At 40.0% G+C, this 25,255-nt stretch overlaps 2 protein-coding genes across 3 annotated transcripts in view; both read left to right on the forward strand.

Moving 5' to 3' along the window:
- The window catches only part of LOC310636965 (uncharacterized protein), a 31,194-nt gene extending 28,291 nt beyond the window's left edge, over positions 1 to 2,903 (forward strand). For both annotated transcript variants that reach the window (XR_014491843.1, XR_014491844.1), the window contains one exon: positions 1,614 to 2,903. The gene's annotated coding sequence lies outside the window, so the exon portion shown is untranslated. The remainder of the gene's footprint in view (positions 1 to 1,613) is intronic.
- A 1,542-nt stretch (positions 2,904 to 4,445) lies between these two features.
- Positions 4,446 to 23,337, forward strand: CHRNA2 (cholinergic receptor nicotinic alpha 2 subunit; the record flags this gene model as incomplete). Its single annotated transcript, XM_083353146.1, has 6 exons — positions 4,446 to 4,515; positions 9,905 to 10,062; positions 11,775 to 11,819; positions 13,612 to 13,721; positions 19,030 to 20,122; positions 22,866 to 23,337. The coding sequence occupies 6 exons, from the start codon at positions 4,446 to 4,448 to the stop codon at positions 22,989 to 22,991; spliced, it is 1,602 nt and encodes a 533-aa protein (XP_083209272.1). The 3' UTR covers positions 22,992 to 23,337.
- Positions 23,338 to 25,255: the final 1,918 nt, after the last annotated feature.

Here is a 25,255-nt window from a genome sequence, read left to right on the forward strand (position 1 = left end):
TATTTTACTTAGATATTCCTTTAATTAATGTTTTTGCAGTTTAAACTCCACTGAGGATGCATGCCAAACAGGCGGTTCTGTGCAGGCATCACTCTCTGCCTGTTTTAATTCTGCATAGATTTCTATCCCCCCACCCCACCTCCCCAGCTAGCAGCTTCTAACTGGCTTTACCATTTGAAGCACAGAAATGATTGTTCTTTGCTTCATTGGTCCCTGCTGCCTTCAACTCTTTAAACTGCTCAGTGGCAAAGCAGCAACTTTATCACAAATAAGTTTGGATTTATTTGCACTCAGTAAATGCCCAGTCAAAATCAGAACTAATAGTGTCTTTTGGGAGAAGGAAGGCACTCCTGGAAAGATGTTTGTCTTTTTGAAGGATTCTTTTCTCAGCTGGTATTTCATTTGGCTGCTACCAGTTACAGTGAACCACCACTGAGAGGCAGGAGGGTTGGGTGGCTGTAACTCACCCTCCCCATCTTCTGAAAGTTTTGAGACCCTTCCAGGCTGGGCCCCCAGATTGGGGTTAGCTGGCTTTTTCAGGGGATTCCAATTGCCTTATCAAACAAATCCTTAAATATATGTTTTTTAAAAGGTATCCTTGACGTTTGGAAATAAATATGCAGCATGTAGGACTGAATGTGTCGTTATATAGTCCTTCTGAGTGCTTGAAATGAACAAACTTAGTGGGACAGCCAAGGCATCTGAAAGCAGTGGAATAACAGGCCAAGTTAGACTCTTCGTGCTATCAGATGGAGAAGCAATTGTGCTATTAAAGCAAGCTGACTTTTTACTACGACCATCAATCAGTGACTATTGTGCTTCTTCCTAGCTTATTTCTGCTGCAATTAGGAGGATCGCTACAATTTTTAGACAAGGAATGATGCTGTAGAAGCAACAGTGTAGTGCAAATAATGTTGCATGGAACATTATGGGAACGTTGAAGAGAATGCTTGACTCAGCTTGGCCAGCATTCCAGCATTGTGGCAGTAAATTCCCGCATAGCAGTGGAAATCAGGGTTATTGGGTAAATAAGCCACAGCAGACAGAATGAAGGTTGCCAAATTGATGAATATTTGACCTGTCTGGGATCTGATGCAAAAGTGAATGTGTGATACATCGTACTGGCCAAATGGCATGCTCTCATTTGTCTGTTCTTTCTTTCATTTTTCAAATGTACCTATTCCTGTAGCATCCAGATAACTGTAAATAGTCAGAATATCCTGCTGAAGCTTCATTTTCATTGTAAAATGAGGTGACTTGGGTTGGTTGCCTAGAATTTCTCTAGTTTGTTCCATAAAGAATAGGGTTTTTTTTTTGACATGGAAGATGTGACCTTACACTTTACAACCATTGTTTCTTTCTGCCTCTTTAGACTGGTAATTGCAATAACTGGAAGAAACATCTTCCAACTGGTGTGAATGCTGGTCAAGATAGGCCAAGTGACACAAAGTGCCTTATCAGCCTCCATTGTGTCACCTCTTTGCCTTGTTAAGAGAATGGCCTGGTCTCCCGGGCATAGAGTTCTTCGCTGAAATAGGTCCAAGTAGTTTCACACATGCCTGCTGATAATTCTGATATTTTTATAATATTTTGTTTTTTTCTTCTTCATTCAGGTCTATATGAGATGAAGGGCAGAATCCTGAAAGAGATACCCTTGTGCTCATCCTCTTGGAAATAGGGACCTTCCTACCCTGACCACTTTGGTGTTGTGCTGTCTCCTATGACTGCAAAGAGATACCTGATATTTTCAATTAGGTAAAACCCAGCCATGAAGTCTTCTATGTGCCAAATGTAATATACAGCGATTTGCCAAATTGTCAGAAGAATATCTAAGTTTCCGGTAGCAACAGATTTATAGATCTGAAAGGGAAAGATTTGCATGCAAATGGTGTTCTTTCTTTCTTTTGGCCTTGATTCCAATGCTATCAAATTCCCAAGTTTTAAAGAGAAATATTTTGTAGCATCGAGAGCCGTTTGGGATTCAGACAGTTGCTTTGGGCTCCTTTTTATAATAGGATATGTTGGCTGGGGCTCAAGCATGACTGCCTCCACTCCTCATACCATACATTTATGGCACAGAAAATTCCGAACCTTTTTTTTAAAAAAATTTTTTTTTGCAAAGCCTTCCTTTTTGAACAAGCTGGCCTGGTCTGATGGGATGGGGTTGGGTTTTATAAATCGGTTTTAACTTTTAATGTGTACTAATTTATTACGGGCATTGTTGTTTAATTACTTTTTAATTTTTGTATCCTGTTTTATTATGTATTGCCCTGTTCACCGCCCTGAGTCCTTCGGGAGAAGGGCGGTATACAAATTAAATTATTATTATTATTATTATTATTATTATTATTATTATTATTATTATTATTATTATTATTATTATTATTATTTATGTAGAGAGCCTTGAAGTCTTGCTCTCATGTCATGACCTCTTCTTTGATACCTATATGCTGTTCTAACCAGTCTCTGGGTGAGGAAGTGTCGAAAAAGAGCAGGAGATCGAACCAGTCGCTCTGAATATTACAAATGGGTCTGATGTTGTTATAACCAAAAACAAGGCTGCACAGAATGTGATCAATTCCCACAATGGAAGAACAGATGGAAAAAGTGATGGAACTAGGGCAAAATTAGCTGTTTTAATTAAAGAAAAGAATGTACACAGCTTGTTTCGACTTGGAGACCACTTCTAGATTTTGTGCTCAAACCAGAAAAAAATATATATGAAATTTTGGCTTTGAGTTCTGCTGTATAGATTAGTTTGTTGTTATAGAAATGACGAGTGTCTGCTCTATATACAAAAGTAAAAAGCTGAGGTTGTAACTGTGTTTTTTGTATTTTACTGCACCTAAAAAAGGTTGGAGGTTATTGCTCTATTTTCTGTCCCCTTTAGCCCACACTTCTTTTTCCCTTCTATTTCTTCCCCTGTTTCCCTATTATCTTTAGTTTAATTTATATTTTATCTTATGATGAAGCTCAATAAAATTATATTATGTAAAGAATGTGACTTGGGGCCTTATGGGACCTGCATTACTGTATTTGTAGCTCTCAGAACCCTCCCAGAGTGGAAGATGTCAACATTTTAGTTGTTTGTTTAAAATGGGAAATAATAGAGAAAAATGAATTTCTTACATTATGTACGGAATTGATGGATCCTGGCCTTACCAACTTCACAGCTTTGAATGAAAATTGTGGTGGATCCATGAGGAGAGAAGCATTGGTCTTTTCCCCTGCATTTGACTTTGCCCAAGCTTACTCGGTTAGTTGTTATGGAAAATAAAGCATTGTATTGTATATGTTTGGTTTCATCCTCTTGCTTGCTCTGTGCTTCTTGGAACGGCCTATCCCAGGGGTAGGCAACCTTGGCTCTTTTATGACTCGTGGACTTCAACTCCCAGAATTCCATAGCTGGCTCAGGAATTCTGGGAGTTGAAGTCCATGAGTCATAAAAGAGCCAAGGTTGCCTACCCTTGGCCTATCCTGATCTTACAGTGAATGACTGTCACTCACATCCCTTCCCATCTATTTTTTCCCCTTCCTTGCTGCTATTACTAAAAAGGCAAGTAGGAAAGAGAAGTGAGGGATGTGCTCAAATCTGCCTACTGTACATAGGCTTCTAAAAAGCCATTTGCTTCACCCCTCTTTTACGTGCCTGTATCTGCTGAAAGGATCTATCTCATCACAGTGTATATGAATTTATACATGTATGTGATTTGCAAAATGTGAATGTATGTAATTCATGGGCCCTCTCCCATCCCTCCCTCTCCCCTCTCTCCCTCTCCCCTCTCTCTGTTTAAGTGTTTGTGTGTCTGTGTTTGTGATGCTTAAGTCCTAATCAATGTATCCTGTTTTAAAAAGTAGCAAAGAAACAACTATCTGAATCCCAGTTTTAGTACTGGAGGCTCAAACCTCTCCCACACTCCTGCCATGAGGAATTAATCTCACCTTCCCTCTTGTAACCCCAAGCATATCTTGTTTAAAACATACTGGATTGTTAACACCGGTCCTACTCTCTTCCTCTGGATGTCTACCTCATGATATCATTCTGTTAGGGTCCTAGGTCCTAATGTGCTTGCCGTCAGATTTGCTTGAATGTCCTGCCTTAAGCTGCAATCAAACATTTTCCTTCTTTTGTTTCCTTGTAAACATGGGACAACTCATTTGAACTATCTCTTTACTGTGTAGGTCCCTGTAGATGTACAAATCTCAGGTGACAAGAAGCTCCTCCAACGATAAGACCAGCCAGCTCTCAGCCACGAAGGAACCCAATTGATGTAGCAATGAGCTCAGCTGCCTTCCTTGGCAGAGTCAAATGGGATGAATGTGTATGTTCATTCCCTTCCTAGGTGTCATTCGCGAGACTTTACCAGTAAAAGAGGCACTGACCAAATTTCTATATCTGGGCCAAGAATTTCAAGGGAAAGTGATGAACAACAACCTTTGAGATGATGGAACTGTTTATGAGTGGATCTCCACCTTTCCGGATCATCCTATCTTTTTGTTTTGTGCTGTTGTCAGGTAAGGGACAACTATGCTTTCCCTTCCACCACCTCAATTGTAAAATGATCTACTTCCTTCTTTAAACAGTGTCTATTATGCAAATTAGTGTAGGGAGTAATTAATGGGATGTTGCAAAGAAAAAGTTTGAGATATCCCAAATGTCAAATGAGTTATTTCTCAGTGAGTATCTTCTGGGCTGTCTATAAGGTTTCAGGAATTGGGGGAATGATTTCATACTTGTTTTACTCCTATTTGGGTAGGTAATATTTGTCAACAGGGGCAGGGGGACGAGTGGTCAAGGTTATATATGGGGTGCTGCAGGGTCCATCCTCTCACCTGCCTCATTTAGCATTAATTAGAAGTTGCTCCCCCCAATGATTGGGGGAGAGGTATCATTAATTCATTGGTGGCTTTTAGTTGTACTTCTCTATCCAGAGCCAAATATGAGATGCTGTAGAAGTAATTTCCCAGCATCTGGAGTTGAATCCTGATGAGATAGTGTGGCAGTTTGTTCACTGACTATGTAATGGTTGGGTAGCTCTCCTGCTGGCTTTGGAAGAAGTTGACCTCTATCCAAAAGAGCCTGTCAATAGCTTGGTAGGCTCCTGGATTGATAGCTTTGCCTAGATTTGTACGTAGAAGCTGTGATTATGGGTAAGCACCTTTGGCTGACGGGTCAATTGCAACTTTTTAGAGTAGGAAACTCTGGCAACAGTAATTCATGTCATCATGATCTCCATATGGAGTTACTGCAATTCACTCCATCAGAGACTGGCCTTGATGACTGCTGGGAAATTGCAGTTGGTGTAAAAAGCAGTGGCATGTGTGCTGATAAGCTCCAGCTCCTTTAGCAATAGAACATATATTTTGTGACTATTGCACAAGCGCAATTCAAGTGACGGTTTTAACTTATTTAGTGCTAAAGGATAAAAAAGCCCAAGATACTAAGAGGCAATCTCATCCAAGCTGACTTTGGCTAGTCTGTTTGTACTGCTCAGAGGGTGTGATTTATGTTGAAGGCCATCTGTGGGGTAGCTCTATATCAAGTGGAGTCCTTAGATCTGCTTTTTGTCCCATGTGTCTGTTCCTTTACTCCATACCTTTGATACTTTCCCAGGAGTTTTGTTTCTTCTTGTCATTTCTTGGGGAAATGACCCTTTCCATCCCTTCAGAAGGGCCAGTGCCATGATTTCCATTCAGGTTCCATTCTGTCTGTTAGAACTTCTTTGTTTCATTTTGTGATTCTTAGCTATGTTTTCCATTTGTTCCCTTAATACTTCTCCCCTTCCCCACCTCTTTTCTACCTCCAGTTAATTATGAGCTCTGGCCACCCAGATTCCTAGCACCAAATTTGTTTCCTTCTTTCTGATGACCAACCTCACTGGCACTCATGCAGGGGAAGTGTCAAAATCAGCACCATATCAGATAAAGCATGCAGTTTGCCCCTTTTGAATTGTGTGATGCATCTTCAAAAGGGTGGGAGTGATCGTTGATTACAACCCTCTGCCATCTTGACAATTTTAACTCCTGTCCTTGCTTGTGCTGCTGGCAAAGCTCTATTCACTTACGGCCAGTTCTTCACTTTGAGTGAATTCCAGAGGCAAAATTCAGGTGGTTGACTTGAGTCCCGACCTGTACGAATATAGCAATAAATGTATGTACAGCTACAAAAGAAGTAAAATGTCCTTCTGCAATTTCCTTCATCAGCTGTGAGTTAACAGATGGGGTTTTTGGTCTTGCGTGCTTCTGATAGTGTTGGTTGCACAAGCTTCCTCTTGTTCGATCTTTCTTTCAGTGCTCCCCAAATGAGTCCACTCACACAGATGTAGTGCTGTGTCTGTATTTCAAATCCACTTGCCAGCAGCAGGAAAAAAATAATAATCTAGGCAGCCAAGGGCCAGATAAAGCCTCTCAGATGCAAAACGGCTACTTTTTCTTTGTGTCAGTCTGAGCCAACACCACCTATTTATTATGTGATTTACTAGCTTTTTCCTTTGGTGGATTTGTTTCTACCCTGACAATTGTTTGGCACAGTAGTTTGTCAGTTTATATATCCAAATGCATTGTCTCATCTTGAAGATCCAGAATATGAATTTGCAAATAAATACATAAACTGCATGAAAAGCAAATGCCCACTTTAAAAAGAATGCATATAGAAAAGCATGGTTTTACACCTAGGCGGGAAAAACCAAAGGTAAAAAGTACAGATTAGGCAAAACTGGCTCAAAAACAGTAACTATGAGAGGGACCTTGGAGTCCTAGTGGATGATCACTTAAACATGAGCCAGTAGTGTGCAGCAACAGCCAAAAAAGCTAACACAATCCTTGGTTGTATAAACAGAGGCATAGAATCAAATTCACATGAAGTATTAGTAGAGCTTTATAAAGCCATAGTAAGACCACTCCTGGAATACTGTATTCGGTTTTGGTCACCACATTACAACAAACTTCCTAACAGTGAGGACAATTAGCCAGTGGAACAGTGTGCATTCAAAAGTTGTGGGTGCTTCATCATTGGAGCTTTAAAAGAAAAGACTGGACAACCATCTGAAATGGTATAGGGCCTGTTGCTTGAGCAGAGGGTTGGACTGGAAGACCTCCAAGGTCCCTTCTAGCTCTGTTCTGATTGACATCTCAAGTGACAAAATCCAGGACACTAATTTTATTCAACTGTGACTTGAGTTTAGCTCTCAAAATGGCTTCCCTTAGGGGCCATGGATAGCTGTGAACCCATATAGTTCACCAATGCTGAAAATAATTGCTGGGATATAGCATTTCAGAAATTCCTACAATCCCTGACAACTAGATCAGATATACAATTAAATGCACTCTAGTATTTGGCCTTTTTCTTGGACAAAGGACATTTCATTCAGTTGCTATCATCATCATTTCCAAACTTTCAAATTTCACCAGCCTCGTGACTAAATAAAGCTCATCACTATTGATGACAAAGATCTATGTAACATGGAGGCACCAGAATAAATAACATTTTTTTCCTGTGTGATACAAATGACATGCAGACTGTTGTAGTCAAAGGTAATATTGAATGTGAATAACAGAATAACAGAGTTGGGAGGCACCTGAAGGCAGAACAAGAAGCAATGGATGGAAACTAATCAAGTAGAGAACCAACATAGAACTAAGAATAAATTTCCTGACAGTTAGAACAATTAATCAGTTTGCCTCCAGAAGTTGTGGGTGCTCCAACACTGGAAGCTTTTAAGAATAGATTGGACAACCATTTGTCTAAAATTCTATAGGGCTTCCTTCTTGAGGAAGGGGTTGGAATAAAAGACCTTTAAGGTCCCTTCCAACTCTGTTATTCTGTAATTCAGGACTTTAAAAACTAAGGTGTTTGAAGTAGATATTCTGTGCAATATTCAGATTACGTTTTAGACAAGGATAGTGTCTTATATTGTTAAATTCTGTAAAGCTGGCAAACTCAGGAAACAAGAACTATTTGAGTTTTTGGAAATATATTTATTGCTAGTAGGGTAACATATCAGAATCTTGAAAGCCTACCAAAGCAATTCTCCTACACAACGTATGCTTTAGTGTAATTAAGGCAGTTTTGTTAAGTCTTTTTTTTTTTAGGTTTTACGCCTCCCTTGGACTTAAGACTGTTTTCTGCAATAGCCCTGTTTCTTCCTGTATCTTTCTTCCTGTCTCCTTTATATTCCCAAAGATTGCAATCTGTCACATATATCATGCTGCTTCTTATTCAAGACCTGAGTGTTAGGTGTTGTCCATGATGTTGTTTCAAAAGGTATTTTGGCTCAGAATGCAAAGATAGAGAACCATTAGTTCTTAAGGATGTCAGCAATATGAGTCCAAATGAAAGAACTCGTTCGGTACAATGGAGGAGATACACAAAGAACCAGAAAATCTTTGCTTTGGAATAGCCAGCCTGGATGGAATACAAGTCTCATTAGTTATTTCCGCTGGCAGCTTCACCAGGTATAATTTGGTCTTAAACTTTGCTCTTGAGTGTACTACCACCTCAGAATTGGCCTCTGCAATCATATCTTATTTTATCTTGAGTTACTTAAAGATTTGCCATTGAAAGACTTGATGCAGAAAGATGGTCCTCATGCCTGCTTACCTTTCAAGGTTTCGTAGCAAAATGCATTTGTAAGACCATAAATTCTAGTCCTGTCTTAGGCACAAAGCCAGCTGGGTGACCTTGGGCCAGTGACTCTCTCTCAACCCTACAAAGCAAACAGTGACAAACCACTTCTGAAAATATTGTCAAGAAAAGTGCAGGAATTAATCCAGACAGTCACCAGGATTCAAAAAGTGACATAAAGGCACATGCACATATACCATAATGACACTGGTTGGTGTAGAACAGGGGTGTCAAACTGCCGGCCCATGGGCTAGATGCGTTGTGCGGAAGCCGTGCCCACACCAGCTCTGGCAAGGGGAAAAAAGTTACGATATGTTGCGACACATCATGTGACGCTATGAGTTTGACACCCCTGGTGTAGAATATTAAAAACAGTTGAAAATAATATGAACAGGAAAAGAATAACTGTGGTGTCCTGATACTCTCTGAGCCTGGTTGTTTTCTTGCAGACATTCCATTATCCAATTAGGTTCATATCTAGCACTGATGATTTTACCTAGGTGGGTAATAAAACATCTGTGGTTTCATTTGTGTTTTTGTGTTTTTCTACATATAAATGTGTTTTTGCATAATGTGATATAATATAAGTGCAAATTCCAGTAATGCTTATCTCTAACTTGTTTTGATAGTTTGTTCGGTGTCTCTCGGTCTCAGCCATCATTTGTTTCCAATGTTTTAATCTGGATGCCTGCACTGAGCAGAATGAATCCGCCTTCCAGCTTGAGGATTCTAGTGATTGATTGTCTGATTTAACAAATTTATATAGCTGCCCATCTACCCGAACAATTCTTAGGTACTAAAAAGTTCACTACTTTACCTAATAGTGGCTGTGGAAATTACTACAGTCTCATGCGAGTTCACACCAGTATGCAAGAGTTTATGGAGTTAGTTGTCTTTGCATAGACCTTGTCATGAGATGATTAAACTCTTGCACAATAAAGTAGTCTTGCAAGATTCGGGGTTGTGGGTGGATTTTTTCCCATTTATTTAAGCCACCTAGGCCATTATGCAAAATCATACAGATGCTGAAGGCTCAATAAAGTTGCTGATTTCGGCTTTACAGGGTTGTCAGAATGATTAATGTCGAAAATGTGGAAGGATTGTTCAGCTTAAGTATTTAAAAAAAATAGCATTTGGTCATGTTCGAATATTGATCTCGATATTTAATTTCATTGTTTAAACTGACTTGTAGTACTTATTTTGGATGATTTGGGAATGATATGCCAGTTTTTAAGGTTTGGTTAGACTGACCATAGCAGGTTTGCATGATCCTGTTTGTAGAATCTGCGTCTCTCCAAGGTCGGACACAGACCCAGGCAGAAGAACGGCTCTTCAGATATCTTTTCCATGCTTACAACCGATGGTCCAGGCCGGTCCCCAATACCTCTGATGTTGTGATTGTCAGGTTTGGACTGTCCATAGCTCAGCTAATTGATGTGGTATGTATACAAACTGGCACTTGATCTTTCTGTAGCACTTTCAGCCAAAATATTTGCAGCTGGAAAAAAACACATATTAATTGTATTGTCAAATGTACTAAGAAAATAAGAATAGAATAGAGGTGGGAAGGACCTTGGAGGTCTTCTAGTCCAGCCCCACCGCTTTATTGTTCTGCCTGCTGGTGCTTTGGAGAATAGTTTGATGTCTTCTTCTTTGTGGCAACCCCTCAAATACTGGAATACTGCTATCATGTCACCCCTTTTTCTTCTTTTCTTTAGATTAGCCAAACCCAAGTGCTGCAGCCATTCTTCATATGTTTTAGTCTCCAGGCTTTTGATCATTTTATTTTATTTTATTTATTTATTTATTTGATTTATATACCGCCCTTCTCCCGAAGGACTCAGGGCGGTGTACAGGGCAATAAAAATAAGAATACAGGATACAAGATTTAAAGTTAAATGATTGTGCCCAATGTGGTAAGTTAGTTAAAAATAATGTTAAAACCCCAAACCCATCAGACCAGGCCGGCTTGTTCGAATAGATAAGTTTTTAGATCACGCCGGAAGGAGCGAAGGCCGGGGGCCATCCGTAGTTCAGCTGGTAAGCGGTTCCAAAGGATTGGTGCACCCACCGAGAATGCTCTCCCCCTGGGGGTCACCAGCCGACATTCTCTGACCGGTGGTTGCTCTTCTCTGAACTTTTTCCAGAGTCACCATCTAATATGGTGACCAAAATTGGTTGCAGTATTCCAGGTGTGGTCTTACTAGGGTTTTTATAAAGCGGTATTAATACTTTGTGTGATCATGATTCCATGTGTCTGTTTATACAACCCAGGATTGTATTAGCTTTTTGGCTGCTGCTGCACGTTGCTGGCTCATAGTCAAGTGATCATCCACTAAGACTCCAAGGTCCCTCTCACAAACTGAAGCCCTCTTTTGGAATTAGCTTTGTGGTTTCAAAATGAATTTGTTTGGGGACTTTTTTCTAGAAAATGATTTGCGTTATATGTATCATGGAAGACATATTTGGTAACAGGAAACAGGCAGGGATATATGTTTCCTTAGATGTTTTGGAAAGCACAGTAGCAATGGCAATACCACTTAGATTTATATAATGCTCCAAAGTGCTTTACAGCACTCTCTGAGCGGTTTACAAATGTCAGCCTATTGTCCCCAACAATCTGATTCTTCAGATTGGATGGAAGGCTGAGTAACTTTGAGCCGGTCAGGATCGAACTCCAGGCTGTGGGCAGAGTTAGCTGCAATACTGCATTCTAATGACTGTGCCACCATGCCTCTTACACAACCAGCTATAACAATCATCCTTAGAAGTCAAAAGAGAAGGTATTTGTGCTCTTCATTCTGACGGAAAAAGGGAATCGCTATCCTTAGTTCCTGGAGACTGACTTCATACAACCTGCTAAATCTAGAAAAACAGCAATTATACTGCTGTATTTGTGGAATGTATTGTGCCTGAAAATACGAGTCTCCTTATGTTTAGTGCCATGGCTTCACACAACCTGCTAAGGCAACAGCTGAGGTCCTGCTCTATGCTGAAACTTCAAATTTTATCCTTATCTAGCATTCTGAACAAGCCAGGCATACAAGTACAAAATATGGCCTCCTTTCTAGGGTTAAACGCAGTGATGAGATTTAATGTGTGCATTTCCCTTCAATCCAAATACCTCCATTTTTTTTCTTTGCCTATGAAGGATGAAAAGAACCAAATGATGACCACAAATGTTTGGCTGAAACAGGTAAGCAGGATAGGTACAATCTAGTAATTTTGAATCTGGGAGACTCCCAAGGATTGATTATTCAAATACAACCACATTACATGGATCTTGTGTCATGTAAAAAGGGTTAGTGTCCTTCTTTGTTTTTTTCACTTCTAATAGAGAATCCAAAGAGCCTTACAGCAACTTTTGTGCTGTTTTTCAAACTTTTACCCAAATCTGAACATGGTGGGTGTCTACTGTAGGCTGGTCAATGTATTCTATTTTTTTAGAGCTATCATCTGTTTATTTAATTCTTTTTAAAATCCAGAGAAGTCAATGTCGGAGGCGAGCACACACTCATTGTGTTCATACCATCCAGTTCAGTAAAAAGCTATCTGCTGCTTTTGCACAATATGGTCTTGGTTACTGTTAACCTTAGTTAGGTTTTCTGCGTTAGTGTGTCCTATAAATCTAGCTTATTTGTGGGAAAATTTATATCTCTGACTCTGGATGGGTAACATTCCCCCTTCCAGATCTGATGTATAATTTGAGAGTCTCCTTGGACTCGTGGCTCCTGATGGAAGAGCACGTGGCAGATGTGGCCAGGAGAGCCTTTGCACAAATCTATCTTGTGCACCAGTTGAACCAACTGCTGCACCAGGAGGTCTTGCTCGTAGTCACCCATGGCTTAGTCATTGAGATTACTGCAATGTAGTCTTTTTGGGGCTGTCCTTGAAGACCATCCCAAAAATGCAATTGGTGCAGAATGCAGCAGCGCACACAATTTGGGTTCCCTGCTGATCACCCACGTAGCATCACAAGTAGCATGAGCGGCATTGGCTTCCAGTTGTTTTCTGGTGCAATTCAAAGTATTGATTAGTACAGGTAGTCCTTGACTTACGACCACAATTGAGCCCAAAATATATGTTGCTTAGTGAGACATTTGTTAGCTGAGTTTTGCCCCATTTTATGACCTTTCTTACCAAGTTGTTAAGTGAATCACTACATTTGTTAAGTTATAGTAACATTGTTGCTAAATGAATCTGGCTTCCCCATTGACGTTATGTATCAGAAGGTTGCAAAAGGGTGATCATATGACCTCAGGACACAACAGTTGTCATAAATATGAATCAGTTGCCAAGTATCTGAATTCTGATCACATGGCCATGGGGATGCTGCAATGGTCATAAGTGTGAAAAATGCTCATAAGTCACTCTTTTCACTGCCGTTGTACTATAATTTTGAACAATCACTAAATGAACTATTGTAAGTCAAGGATTACCTGTACTTTTATACCTCTACATGGCACAGGGCCAGGTTATTTGCAGGACAGCCTCTCCTTGAGGATATCTATCTGTCTTACAAGATTAGATAAGATGGGTGTGCCCCAGGTCCCCTCCCTTTCTTGTGGCCCTCTAGTGGGACAGAGCTGTAAAGACCTGGTTCTTCCCCTAAGCATTGATCTCAGATGGGGGTTGAGCTATGAGGATGTTTGGTCTAGTCTAGGGATAGGCAACCTTGTCTCTTTTATGACTCATGGACTTCAACTCCCAGAATTCCTGAGCCATGCTGGCTCAGGAATTCTGGGAGTTGAAGTCCATGAGTCATAAAAGAGCCAAGGTTGCCTACCCCTGGTCTAGTCAGTGCATGGAAAGTACAATATCTTTTTTTAAAATTATGTTTTATGAGTTGTTGTGAGCCACCTAGAATCATTGTGTGAGATGGGAGATCATATAACTCTTGTAAATAAAGAAATAATCTTTGTAGTGCCCTTGTAAATCACATCATCCCACTAGAGAGGATTGAACAAAGACTTTTTCCTTACCATCAGGAATGGAATGACTACAAGCTTCAGTGGAATCCAACAGAGTTCGACAATGTTACATCTATTCGAGTACCTTCTGAGATGATTTGGATTCCAGATATTGTACTGTATAACAAGTAGGTGATGGCATTGTACTTCTGGATGAACTGTACAGATGTAAAGAGATCTCAACATTGCAGTGAATAAAAAAATATCTTCCTTAAAACCTAACATAGGACTAATGAAAAGACACACAGAGGCAAATTTCACTAAATATCTTAAAATAATGCAGCGGAGTGAAGCATAGTCCAGAATCATAATACACACTGGGAAATGGAGACAGAGGGCTATTATGTATTTTTCACCCATGGGAACAAATGTGGAGACCACTTATATCTGTTGATGGTAACTCCAACTTTCTGCCTGTTCTGTATCCAAATTGATGCTCCTTGAAAGTTGGACCAAACATCTGCAAATGTACAGGCTGTATTAACATCAGATGCTAAATTTGGTTCTCTTGACCTTCACTGATTTTCTTTGGGGGCTTAATGTATGATGTGAATCAAGGTCATTCTGTGACTTTGTAAACGTATATATAAAACACAAACCAGAGAATTAATTAGTTCTGTAAGTATATTAAATATGTTGTGTTAACATTGCCTGAATAGATTTGTGGAGTGGTTGCCAACTGCTCTGATACTAACCTGATGTGGAGCAAAGTGGTGTCAAGGGGAGACAGAGAATTTCAAAGAACAGGTTAAGTCCCCTTTTGTTCTAACTTAATTTCAAAAGTTGGCTTCCACATATAGTAGTTCTGTACTTCATTTGGAGTTGATTGGTAGTGAGCAATTTTCCTTTTGTTGCATGAATGAAGATCAACAGCAGATCTGAATTTCAGGGGAGAGAGACTTTTCCATTTCCACAAGCATCCATAAGGAGAAGCAAAAAAAATCAAGATGGTGATCATGACATGTGGTCAAAACCCTATTACTGTTTAATGTAGGGGTTTCCAACCCTGGCAACTTTAAGACTTGGACTTCAACTCCCAGAATTCACCATGGCTAGTTGGTGAATTCTGGGATTTGAAGTCCAAGTCTTAAAGTTGCAAGGTTGGACACCCCTGATGTAATGTGTTTCACAATGCACATAAAAAAGGAGTGGGGTTTCCATCACAGGATCATGATTGCTGTCTTACTTTTTTTTTTAAAAAAAACATTCCACGATTTCTCCCAAATGTGGCTTTTTGCATCTCATATTTTAGAGATAGAATATTGTTTTTGTGGAAAGCTATAGCCTTCTGGTACATGTCCTTGGCATTCATCTGTCTTCTTGTGTACAGTTTGAAAGGATATTAGAAATGCAAATGAAATAGAGGAGCCTTGGCAACATCCTACATAGAAAAAAGCTACACAGAAGTTCATTTTCTTAAACTGAAGATAAGCCAAATTTTCCTGTCTGACTGTGTTAAGAACCAAGAGTTTCTCAGGGCAGAGATATGCTAAGTATGTACATTTCCACACACACAAATGCATGTGTTTAGCACTTTAAGGTAAATGGGTCAGGAAATAGGTAGCACAAGAAATACTACTTTATTGATATAGGCTATAATAATAGAATCTTGAAAGCCTGTCAGACTTGCTTTCCCTCTCTCCTACATAAAGCAAGAGATAAGCAGTCTTAAGTTTTTTTCATGTTTGTTTTGTTTCCCTGGGCTAAACCTATTTCTCATTCATGGTCATCATGTACCTTCTCCAAGATCATCTCTGTATTCCTCTACATTGTGCGTGTGTGAAAGAGACAGAGTGATGGTGTCATATGTACTGTAATTTTACTTGCTAATTTTGAATTGGTGGATCATGTCCAAGTAGTCCACTGAAAGGTGAGAAAAAAGACACAAAAACAGAACATACACATCCATATCCACACCACTTCGTTAGGATAAGTTCTATATTTTTCAGCCATAAGATAGATCTTTTTGGACACTCTTATGAAGCAGTAGGCGTGAGCTTAAATGGACTCCGGAAGATGGTAGAGGACAGGAAGGCCTGGAGGAACATTGTCCATAGGGTCGCGATGGGTCGGACACGATTTCGCAACTAACAACAACAACAATGAATATTTATATTTATGAATATTTACATCTGCATCCTAAAATAAATGAAAACATAAAATGAAAAAATAAATGAAACAAGTGTTAGCTAGTAAGAGGATGAAGACCTTCAACCATGAATAATTCCAAAGGCGTCAACCATCCTTGCATGCTTAGTAGAATAGCAATACACCTGAAATGCAAACATATCTATAAGTTATGTCCGTCTTGCAGTCGTGCAGAAAATGTAGGTATTGCCATTTCAGAAATATACATATATCCCCACCAGCTGTAGACTTCAATAAATGATATAAGAGAGAGTGATATCATGATGATATGAAACAATAAGCTCTAAGAGAAATTAAATGCATATGTACAGAGTAATAATTGTCATTCAGAAAACTAGCAGTCCTTCTACTTGTACAATATCATATGAACAATCATTTGTTTATTCCAAGTAAAGAAAAAGCTTAAGATGCTTAATCTTAATACATTCCAGTTGTTTTCCAATATGTAGTGCAATTTGCTACTTGTAACTCATGAGACTTAGGATACTGTTAAGCAAATTGGGCATTCATTTCATCCTCGTGGTGAGATTTTCTATCCAGTAAAATATTTTGTCAGAATGGGAGACATTTTAGGTGAGTCATGCTATTTTTATGTCCTTGTTGTTCCTTTCTTATCCCGCTTACCAGAAGCCCCTGTCTTCTGGTGGAAATGAGATGTTAAGTTAGATGAATCTGTGATTGCTCCAACAAATCATACTTTATCCAGATATGATCTCTCCTGCTTCATAAATGGCCTTGAGCAAAATTTGTGGCCTCTGCAGTTCCAAACTTGTGCTGTGTTTTGGGTTTGTTCTTGAAAACATAGCATAACATTAACAGATTTGGATCTTAATGAATTACTTTCTGCAATCACACTGCACACACAATAGGATGATGCATTTTAACAGCTGCTGAAATTTTGTATTCCCTCAGTAGCAACTTAAAGGACGATGTCCAGCCTGTTCTCCTCCAAGGAATACTGGCAAAAATTTCTTCTTTCTGTCTGTGTGCAAATCTTAGTTTAATTTGCGAGGAATGGCTTTCTTCAATTGGCTGGTATTATGCTGCCATCAAATGGCCCTCATGAATAATAACAGTTCTGCCTTCAGTTCTAGTCTATTTGTCTCATATCTTTGACATTTTCTTAATTGTGGCCAGGAAGAGGAGTGAGGAGGGGAGCATTTGATGGGAAGGATGAGAGACAGGATTGTCCAGAATATACATAAATATACCAGATTTGGTATATTTAGCAACAATTATGATAAGGGGTCTAGAGGCTAAACTGTAGGATGAACGGTTAAGGGAACTGGGTATGTCTAGCATATTAAAGAGAAAGATTAGGGGAGACCTGATAGCTGTCTTATAGTATTTGAGGGGCTGTCACAGAAAAGAAAAGGGACGTGGTGGCTCAGTGGGTTGGGACGCTGAGCTTGTCGATCAGAAGGTCGGCAGTTTGGCGGGTCAAATCCCGAGTGCCGCGTAGCAGAGTGAGCGCCTGTTACTCGTCCCAGCTTCTGCCAACCTAGTAGTTCGAAAGCACGTAAAAATGCAAGTAGAAAAATAGGGACCACTAAGGTGGGAAGGTAACAGCGTTCCGTGCGCCTTTGGTGTCTAGTCATGCCGGCCACATGACCACGGAGACGTCCTCAGACAAGCGCTGGCTCTTCGGCTTTGAAACGGAGATGAGCACCGGCCCCTAGAGTCAGAAACGACTAGCACGCATGTGCGCGGGAACCTTTACCTTTACTTTTACACAGAAAACAGGTAGTCAACTTATTCTCCAAAGCACCAGAGGGCAGGACAAGAAATAATAGGTGGAAGATCATTAAAGAGAGAAGCAGCCTAGAACTAGGGAGAAATTTCCTGACAGTCAGAACAACCAGTCAGTGGGACAGCTCAAGAAGTTGTGGGTGCTCCATCACTGGAAGCTTTTAAGAAGAGATTGGACAACCATTTGTCTGAAATGATACATGGTCTTCTGCTGGAGCAAGGTGTTGGACTAGAAGACCTCTAAGGTCCCTTCCAACCCTGATATTCTGTTTATAATCTATGGAGCTGGGAGGGAGTGGTTCATTTAACTCTTTCCCACATGCTGTTGCTTTGAACTACTAGCCAATTCAGCAGTCATCACCAGAAATGGTGAAGGGAATAACAGACCACGAATTCTTAAAGTATGCAAATTGTAAAGTACGTATGTTTGAATTAAAGTAATATTGAGTTGTGAAATGTGCAAACCCATGTGCTTTCTGAGCAAATAGCCATATCAGCTCTCATCTGCCGAGGCTTATACATCAATATATTATTAACCTGCACAAAAGCATCTCTTAAATATGCATTGCAGTTGCTGTGAGGTTGGAATCAGTTATATTTTCTGTGCCTCTTTGAAGGTCAGACAGTTTGTTAAAATAACTTGACATTTTTGACTTTCTAAAATGCTCTCAGTAGCTCTTTTGTTTGAAAGTTGACAGTTATTCCTCTGATTCCCAAAACAAGCACCTTCTAGACACCCCAAGTCTCTGTGAGATGTGTCTACCACTCATATTTGTGGTGGAGGACAGCCTCTGGATGAGGAAAGTCACAGGTTTGCTTACCAGCATCACCAGACAGAGCTCAGAAATTCATCTGAAATCCTACAGAAGTACTGGTAGACAGCACAGAACAAGTTTTACATTGTTCCTGAAGTGGAGGGTCAGAAAAAGTGGGTGCCAACAAATCTGAGCTAAATGGTTTGATGAACAGAGCTTGCAGGAGGGTTAATAAATATGAATTATGGCAGCTGATATTAAAATGAATATTGATTTCCAGTCTGATGTTAATCTACGCCATTTATTATTTTTCTTTACTTTCAGCTTTTTAGTTCCAAAGTCATCTTCAAGTAGTTCAGTTAACATTTCTCAAGCTTTCTAAAAGGACATTTTCCATGCAGCTATGATCGTAGGCACAGTGCAACCTAGTTATATTTATTTCATCTTCCTTATTTTACATACTTATAACATTACTGAATGATGACTTATGCTTAACTCTTAACCTAGGGTTCAAAATATTGTGCAGATGTATTTTCTTAGTATTAGTAAAATAATATTTGTGAACAGAGAAAAATGTGAGTTTCAAAATAGTCTTGTTTTGGAGGAGAGGACTGTCTGGTTCCTCAAGGCTTTTGTCACAATAAATCAATATACAAGAAGACTTTCTTGATTGGCTTTAACTCAGTGGACTACAATGCTGTCCCTATATGATGCCTCAACACTCAAGAAGTTTGTTTAAGGTTAAACAGTCTCCTCTTACCTCCTGTCTTTTCTCTCTCTCAAGTGCTGATGGAGAATTTGCTGTCACCCATATGATAAAGGCTCACCTTTTCTCTAATGGCAGTGTGAAGTGGGTGCCACCAGCCATCTATAAGAGTTCCTGCAGCATTGATGTAACCTTCTTCCCCTTTGATCAACAAAACTGCAAAATGAAATTTGGCTCATGGACTTATGACAAGGCCAAGATTGACTTGGAGAGTATGGAGCACCATGTAGACCTTAAGGACTACTGGGAAAGTGGGGAATGGGCCATTATCAGTGCAGTGGGCACTTATAATACCAAGAAATACGATTGTTGCAGTGAGATCTACCCTGACATCACTTATAGCTTCATCATCCGCCGTTTGCCTCTCTTCTACACCATTAATCTCATTATCCCTTGCCTTCTAATTTCCTGCTTGACTGTATTGGTCTTCTACCTGCCATCTGACTGTGGTGAGAAGATCACCCTGTGCATCTCTGTCCTTTTGTCCCTCACTGTCTTTCTCCTACTTATCACTGAAATCATTCCATCCACTTCCCTAGTTATCCCACTGATTGGCGAATATTTGCTTTTCACCATGATCTTTGTCACCCTCTCCATTGTCATCACAGTTTTCGTTCTCAATGTCCATCATCGCTCACCCAGTACTCATAAGATGCCACACTGGGTCCAGAATGTTTTTTTGGATTTCATTCCCCGCTGGCTCTTCATGAAACGTCCTCCAGTAATAGCTTCAGGGTTGAGGGTGACCAGTGAAGAAGTAATTGCACAATATGACATGCCTCCAGTAAATCTCAGCACTTCACAGTGTTGGCTGGAGACAGACGTAGATGATAGGTGGGACGAGGAAGAGGAGAATCACGAAGAGATGATTCAGGCTGGCAGACTACCCCTACCAAGCATTTGTCATCATCAATGCCTTCAATATCGCTACAACAGTGCTCAACATCTGGGAAGAAGATTTGTGGAACTGGTTCATCGCCCAGCCACTATCAAAACAGAAAGTTCAGCTTCATCTGAGCAGGAGATCCAGCTGTCTCCAAGCATCTTGAAGGCGCTGGAAGGGGTGCACTACATAGCAAATCACCTGCGGGCTGAGGATGCAGATTTCTCGGTGAGTTGCTAAGTTTAAGATACTAAGAACTGTTTTTCTGGATTAGAACTTTGGCCTACTCAGTCCATATTTTGTCATATATCCCTAGCTCTGAGGAATATTGCCCCAGCTTCCACTTAAATCATGTGGAATCACTTAAATTCAGTAGACTGAAGACCTGTCTGCAAGAATGTTCTTAGCACTTAGACCAGGGGTCTTCAAACTTGGCCCTTTTATGACTTGTGGACTTCAACTCCCAGAATTCCTCAGCCAGTGTATTCTGGGAGTTGAAGTCCACAAGTCATAAAAGGGCCAAGTTTGAAGACCCCTGCCTTAGACCAAAATTCTAAGATGGAATTCGATCTAAGAGAGAAATCAGCCCAGCAGGATAGAAGGATTGGAGAAAGAAGCCTGGTTGACAACCTTTTGTGAAAAAAAGGGGAGTAGGAAGGAATATAACCAGAATTAGTGCAAAATCAGAAATCACAATAGTAACACAGTAATTGAAGGACAAATATTTCATGAACCTCTCCCACTGCACCCCCACAACGCATATTTTGTTTTTGCTGACTCTTTTAACTTATTCTACAGTCTTTTTATTTGCGCATAAGATCAATTAGGTTTAATGGGCTTATGCTGATTCAGCCTGCATTGGGCTGCACTGTTAATTTATGATTTCATTGTCTGCCAGATATGGCATGCAGTCTTCGTTTTAACCTTAGGAGCTCCTTCCAGCTGAAACTTCACTGGGATTTTACAAGAGGGTCCTTTTTCTTTTCAGAAAGAATCAACAAACTGAAGTAACCCATTTCACCGAAAGGGCTTTCACCTGGAGATATGTGTGTGTATATTTGTGTTGTGACTGCATAGCACATCCAGTTATAGGATACACAAACCCATTTGGTTACCACCCATTTTCCTGGAAGAAGGAAATATCTTGGCTAGGCTTTTCTTACTGGTTTGGTGCAATTCTCTCCCCCACTGGACACTCTTTGAATGCATCTCCATACTGGCACCTTATTACTTAGGCAATGGCAGGGACTTCAGAAATGGGCTTCCTCTATGCACCACCATTCCCCCCCACCCAGCCCCTGCCTTAAGGAATAGTTTATTCTGGTTCCTGGTTATTGAAGGCCTCTGGAGACCAGGCTGCTGAGAAAGATGTGTTGCCACAAATTAATGTTGTGGGAAGCTATATTATACTGTTTTACCCCCTTGCCTTTTTTAGAGCTGTGAATTTAATAATAATAATAATAATAATAATAATAATAATAATAATAATAATAATAATAATAATAATAATAATAATAATAATAAAGTTGGAAGGGACCTTGGAGGTCATCTAGTCCAACCCCCTGCTCAGGCACGAAACCCTATACCATTTCGGACAAATGGCTGTCCAGTCTCTTCTTAAAAACCTCCAGTGTTGGAGCATTCACAGCTTCTGGAGGTGGGTTGTTCCACTGGTTAATTGTTCTAACTGTCAGGAAGTTTCTCCTTAGTTCTAGGTTGCTTCTCTTCTTGATTAGTTTCCATCCGTTGCTTCTTGTCCTGCCTTCGGGCACTTTGGAGAATTTCTTACAGGTGACTGAAACTGAGGCAGTGTAAAGCCTCCGCAATCAATCAGTCAAGCAGTCAAGTAATAAAATTTGGACGGTGGTTAAACTTTCTGCTCCAGGAACACATTTACCCCTGCCTAAAGTTGTCTCATCACAAATTAAGAAGTAGCATCAGCATTGGTAAGATATTTTCCAAGCTGCAGGTAACGCTCAGTGGGAAGGGAAACAAAGGCAGCAGAGTCCGCTGCCTACTTTCTTTAATTTGCATGGCATTAAAAGACCTTGAGGCAGAACAGTTAAGGCAGTGCCATCTCTGCTACCATGATTTTCTACAGGCTGGAGGATTACACATTCACAATTGTGACACAAACCTCTCAGCCAACCATGACGGTTAGTATCACCCACAGACCATACCTCTCTTACATCACGGGTCCAGGTTGATCTGCCCATAGGAACTCCATCCCTACAATTTCTTCCTGGGCAAGGTTCACTCTTTTACCCTGGGGGACATATTGTGACTTCACCCCCTGTTTGAAAGACAGGGCTGGTAATGGTCTAGAGAGGAAATATAGCTGGTTTATCCCTTCGTTTCTCTCTGAACACCCAATGTACAAGAGTAGGGACATTGATCTATAAGGCATGTGATACTGGTTTTAGCCTTGCCTCCCATCCTTTTTAAAGAAGGGCTCCCATTTCAGGTTTGCCCAATTTAGATGGAACTGTGGGCTCCAGATGAAGTGTTATACCTCTCCCCACAGGTTGCCAAAATCTTTCCCAGGCCACTTTGTTTTTTCTTAATCAAACTTCCCAACCCCTGAAGGAACCCAACTGGCTGAATAGTTTCATCCAGAACATTCTCTATACTCTGTAGAGCTGCCAGATCTGGAATACCAAAATCTTGACAACTATTCAGTAGATAACTATAGGATACATAAGGCATCCTCTTTGCTGCTATCTAATGCTCAGCTGGATTTTTTTCAGCCCAGTCTGAATTTTTTTTTGGTCTGTTTTAACTGATGGATAATTATTCTATGGTATGGCATATTGATACTTACTATGCCTACTTGCTTACTTAACCTATTGCATCTAGGTCTAAGTTACTGAAGCATTTGTGGTATGTTTTTAAGTTTTCCTATCCCAATCATGATGAATTCCAGTTAAGCTGGTGATTAGTTGCCCTAGTCATGATTTTTCATTTGTTGCAGGTCAAAGAGGATTGGAAATATGTTGCCATGGTGATTGACCGCATCTTCCTCTGGATGTTTATCTTTGTCTGCTTGCTGGGGACAATTGGACTTTTTCTTCCTCCATTTCTGGCAGGCATGATCTAGCTGCAGGATGAAGAACTTTAAATATATCAACACCACCATACAGTCTCCACAAAAATGCCACCCAAACTTCCATTCACCTTCCTAAAGAAGCCAATAACAGGATCATCATCTTGGTCCTGTATCTGTTGCCCAGGAATTTTAACAGATATTTTTCTCAATTACTAACATCATATAAAACCCCCCAAACTTAAACAAAGAACAATAATGTGTACCTATTTTACATATTTTTGTTTTACCAAAAATCAAGAGAAAATCATGTCACCATTATTCAGCAGTACATTATTTGGGGGCAGCTCTGTGGGGCACAGAAGGGGCTTGTGAGCCACATATAGTGCAGTGGCCAGAAATTCTTGATGCTGTTGCTCATTAAGCTTCTCTGCTGTTACTCCAGAAAGCCAAGAGGAAAGTTAAAAAGTTTGTTGCAGTGGGAAAATGTCACAATGTGAGCTAGACTAATTTCCAGTCTGGGAAAGTACTTTGATTTAACAAAGTCTCCCTATTATCTGCTGTTGAAGCAGCATTTAATTCCTTGTATTAGAAAAATGTGCTAGGGAGTCTCTTTGTTGAGGATTTATAAGTTATGAGAATTTCTGGAGATGCATGGAAAATATTTATTATGCATTCATTTGGTTTATACCTCATCTTCCTGCTCTGGCAAGCAGTCAGGTAGATAATAAATTTTCTATTAAGGGACTTAAAGTAGAAATGTTATTAAGACAGTAACTATTCATCCATACCCTCTGAGAACCACTGTTAATGAAAGTAAAAATGCTTCCAACTTATTGCATCCTGGGTTCTGTTCCTCGATAAGGGCACAGCAACTTCTCCCAATGTGATTTTTGTTAGATATGTTGGATTGCAACTCTGATCGAAGGTTGTGCTGGCTGGGAATGATGGGAATTGTAAAATGGTACATTTGGAGGGCACCACTTTGGAGAGGGTATGAATGTTCTCTCTAAGTAACTCTAATTCATTCCTTGGTTATTTGCTGCCTTCATGCATGAAAATTAGCTGATCCATTCATTGGTGCAGATTTTCAGATATGACTCCTATTGGATGTGGCCAATTTCTTGTCTGTGAAGCACAGAAGTTTCGGGTGTGCAAAGTCTCCTGTTTAAATCACACCAAGCACCCTCTTTTCCTAGGATGTTAAGAGACAAAGATGTCCCTGTATAATTTGCCTTTAGGCTTCCTCTTTCTTGTTATACACATCTCTGTAAATCTGTGGGGGCAAGAACAAAGTTTTAAAACCGGGTTTTCAGAATATCATATTCTGTCCTTCAAAAAAACCCAAAAACTATGAGCATGAGGAATGCATACAGTTAGTAGTTATAGAAAATGGAGTAACTGTTGAATAACTTTTTAGAGATTCTGCTTTGAACTGCAGGCAAAAAAAATGTTTGCAAATATCTCAGGATGGGTGGAATGAGAGAATGCCTTTCTTTTTGACTAGAAATCTTTTTGATTTCCCCTTTGCTACAGCTCCTTCTTCTGACGAACAGTTATTCTTGATGGCTTGCCAGTATCGGTAGCCTCAGCTCCTCTTTGTTAGGCAAAGTGGATGGATTCACAGAGGACAAAGACTGGCAGAGTGTGTGCAATCTGTGATGGTTGTGAGCCAACCACTGATCATAGAAAATTTGCAAATCATTTTACTAGCTCAGGGATAGGCAACCTGGGCTCTTTTATGACTTGTGGACTTCAACTCCCAGAATTCCTGAGCCAGCTAGAATTGAAGTCCACAAGTCATAAAACAGCCAAGGTTGCCTAACCCTGGGCTAGAATAACACCTTTGCAATCAAATTTTTAAAATGCTGCTTTTACAAAACTTCAGAAAGTAGAATTTGTAGTTTTGATTGAGAACCCTGTTCCACTCTCCAAATTGGTGAGTAATCTTGCCTCTGCATCAAAATTTTCTCTTGAATTGTGTACTTGGCGGTACAACCCATCTCCCTTGATGAGATGCAAGCGCATGGGGATCCATACAGCTAATTTAGTCACTTTGGGGCTTGGTTCATATGTAACACTAAGCCATAATGCAGGATTTTGGAGCTACTTTAAAAGATTTGGGGCAGTGGATATAGGTGAACAGTAACATGTCATTACAATCAACAAAATGTTTCATTTGTTTTACGAGGCATCAAGGAACTATAAATGTTATTCCTTTAATACATTTCATCCTGGCAAGCTTAGAAAAATGCTGATAGGTTTTTTTATTTTTGAAGGGGTGATTAAGTCATTGATTTCGCTTTTTAAAACACCCT

This window comes from Vipera ursinii (assembly GCF_947247035.1).
Source record: "Vipera ursinii genome assembly, chromosome: 1".
NCBI lineage: Eukaryota > Metazoa > Chordata > Lepidosauria > Squamata > Viperidae > Vipera > Vipera ursinii.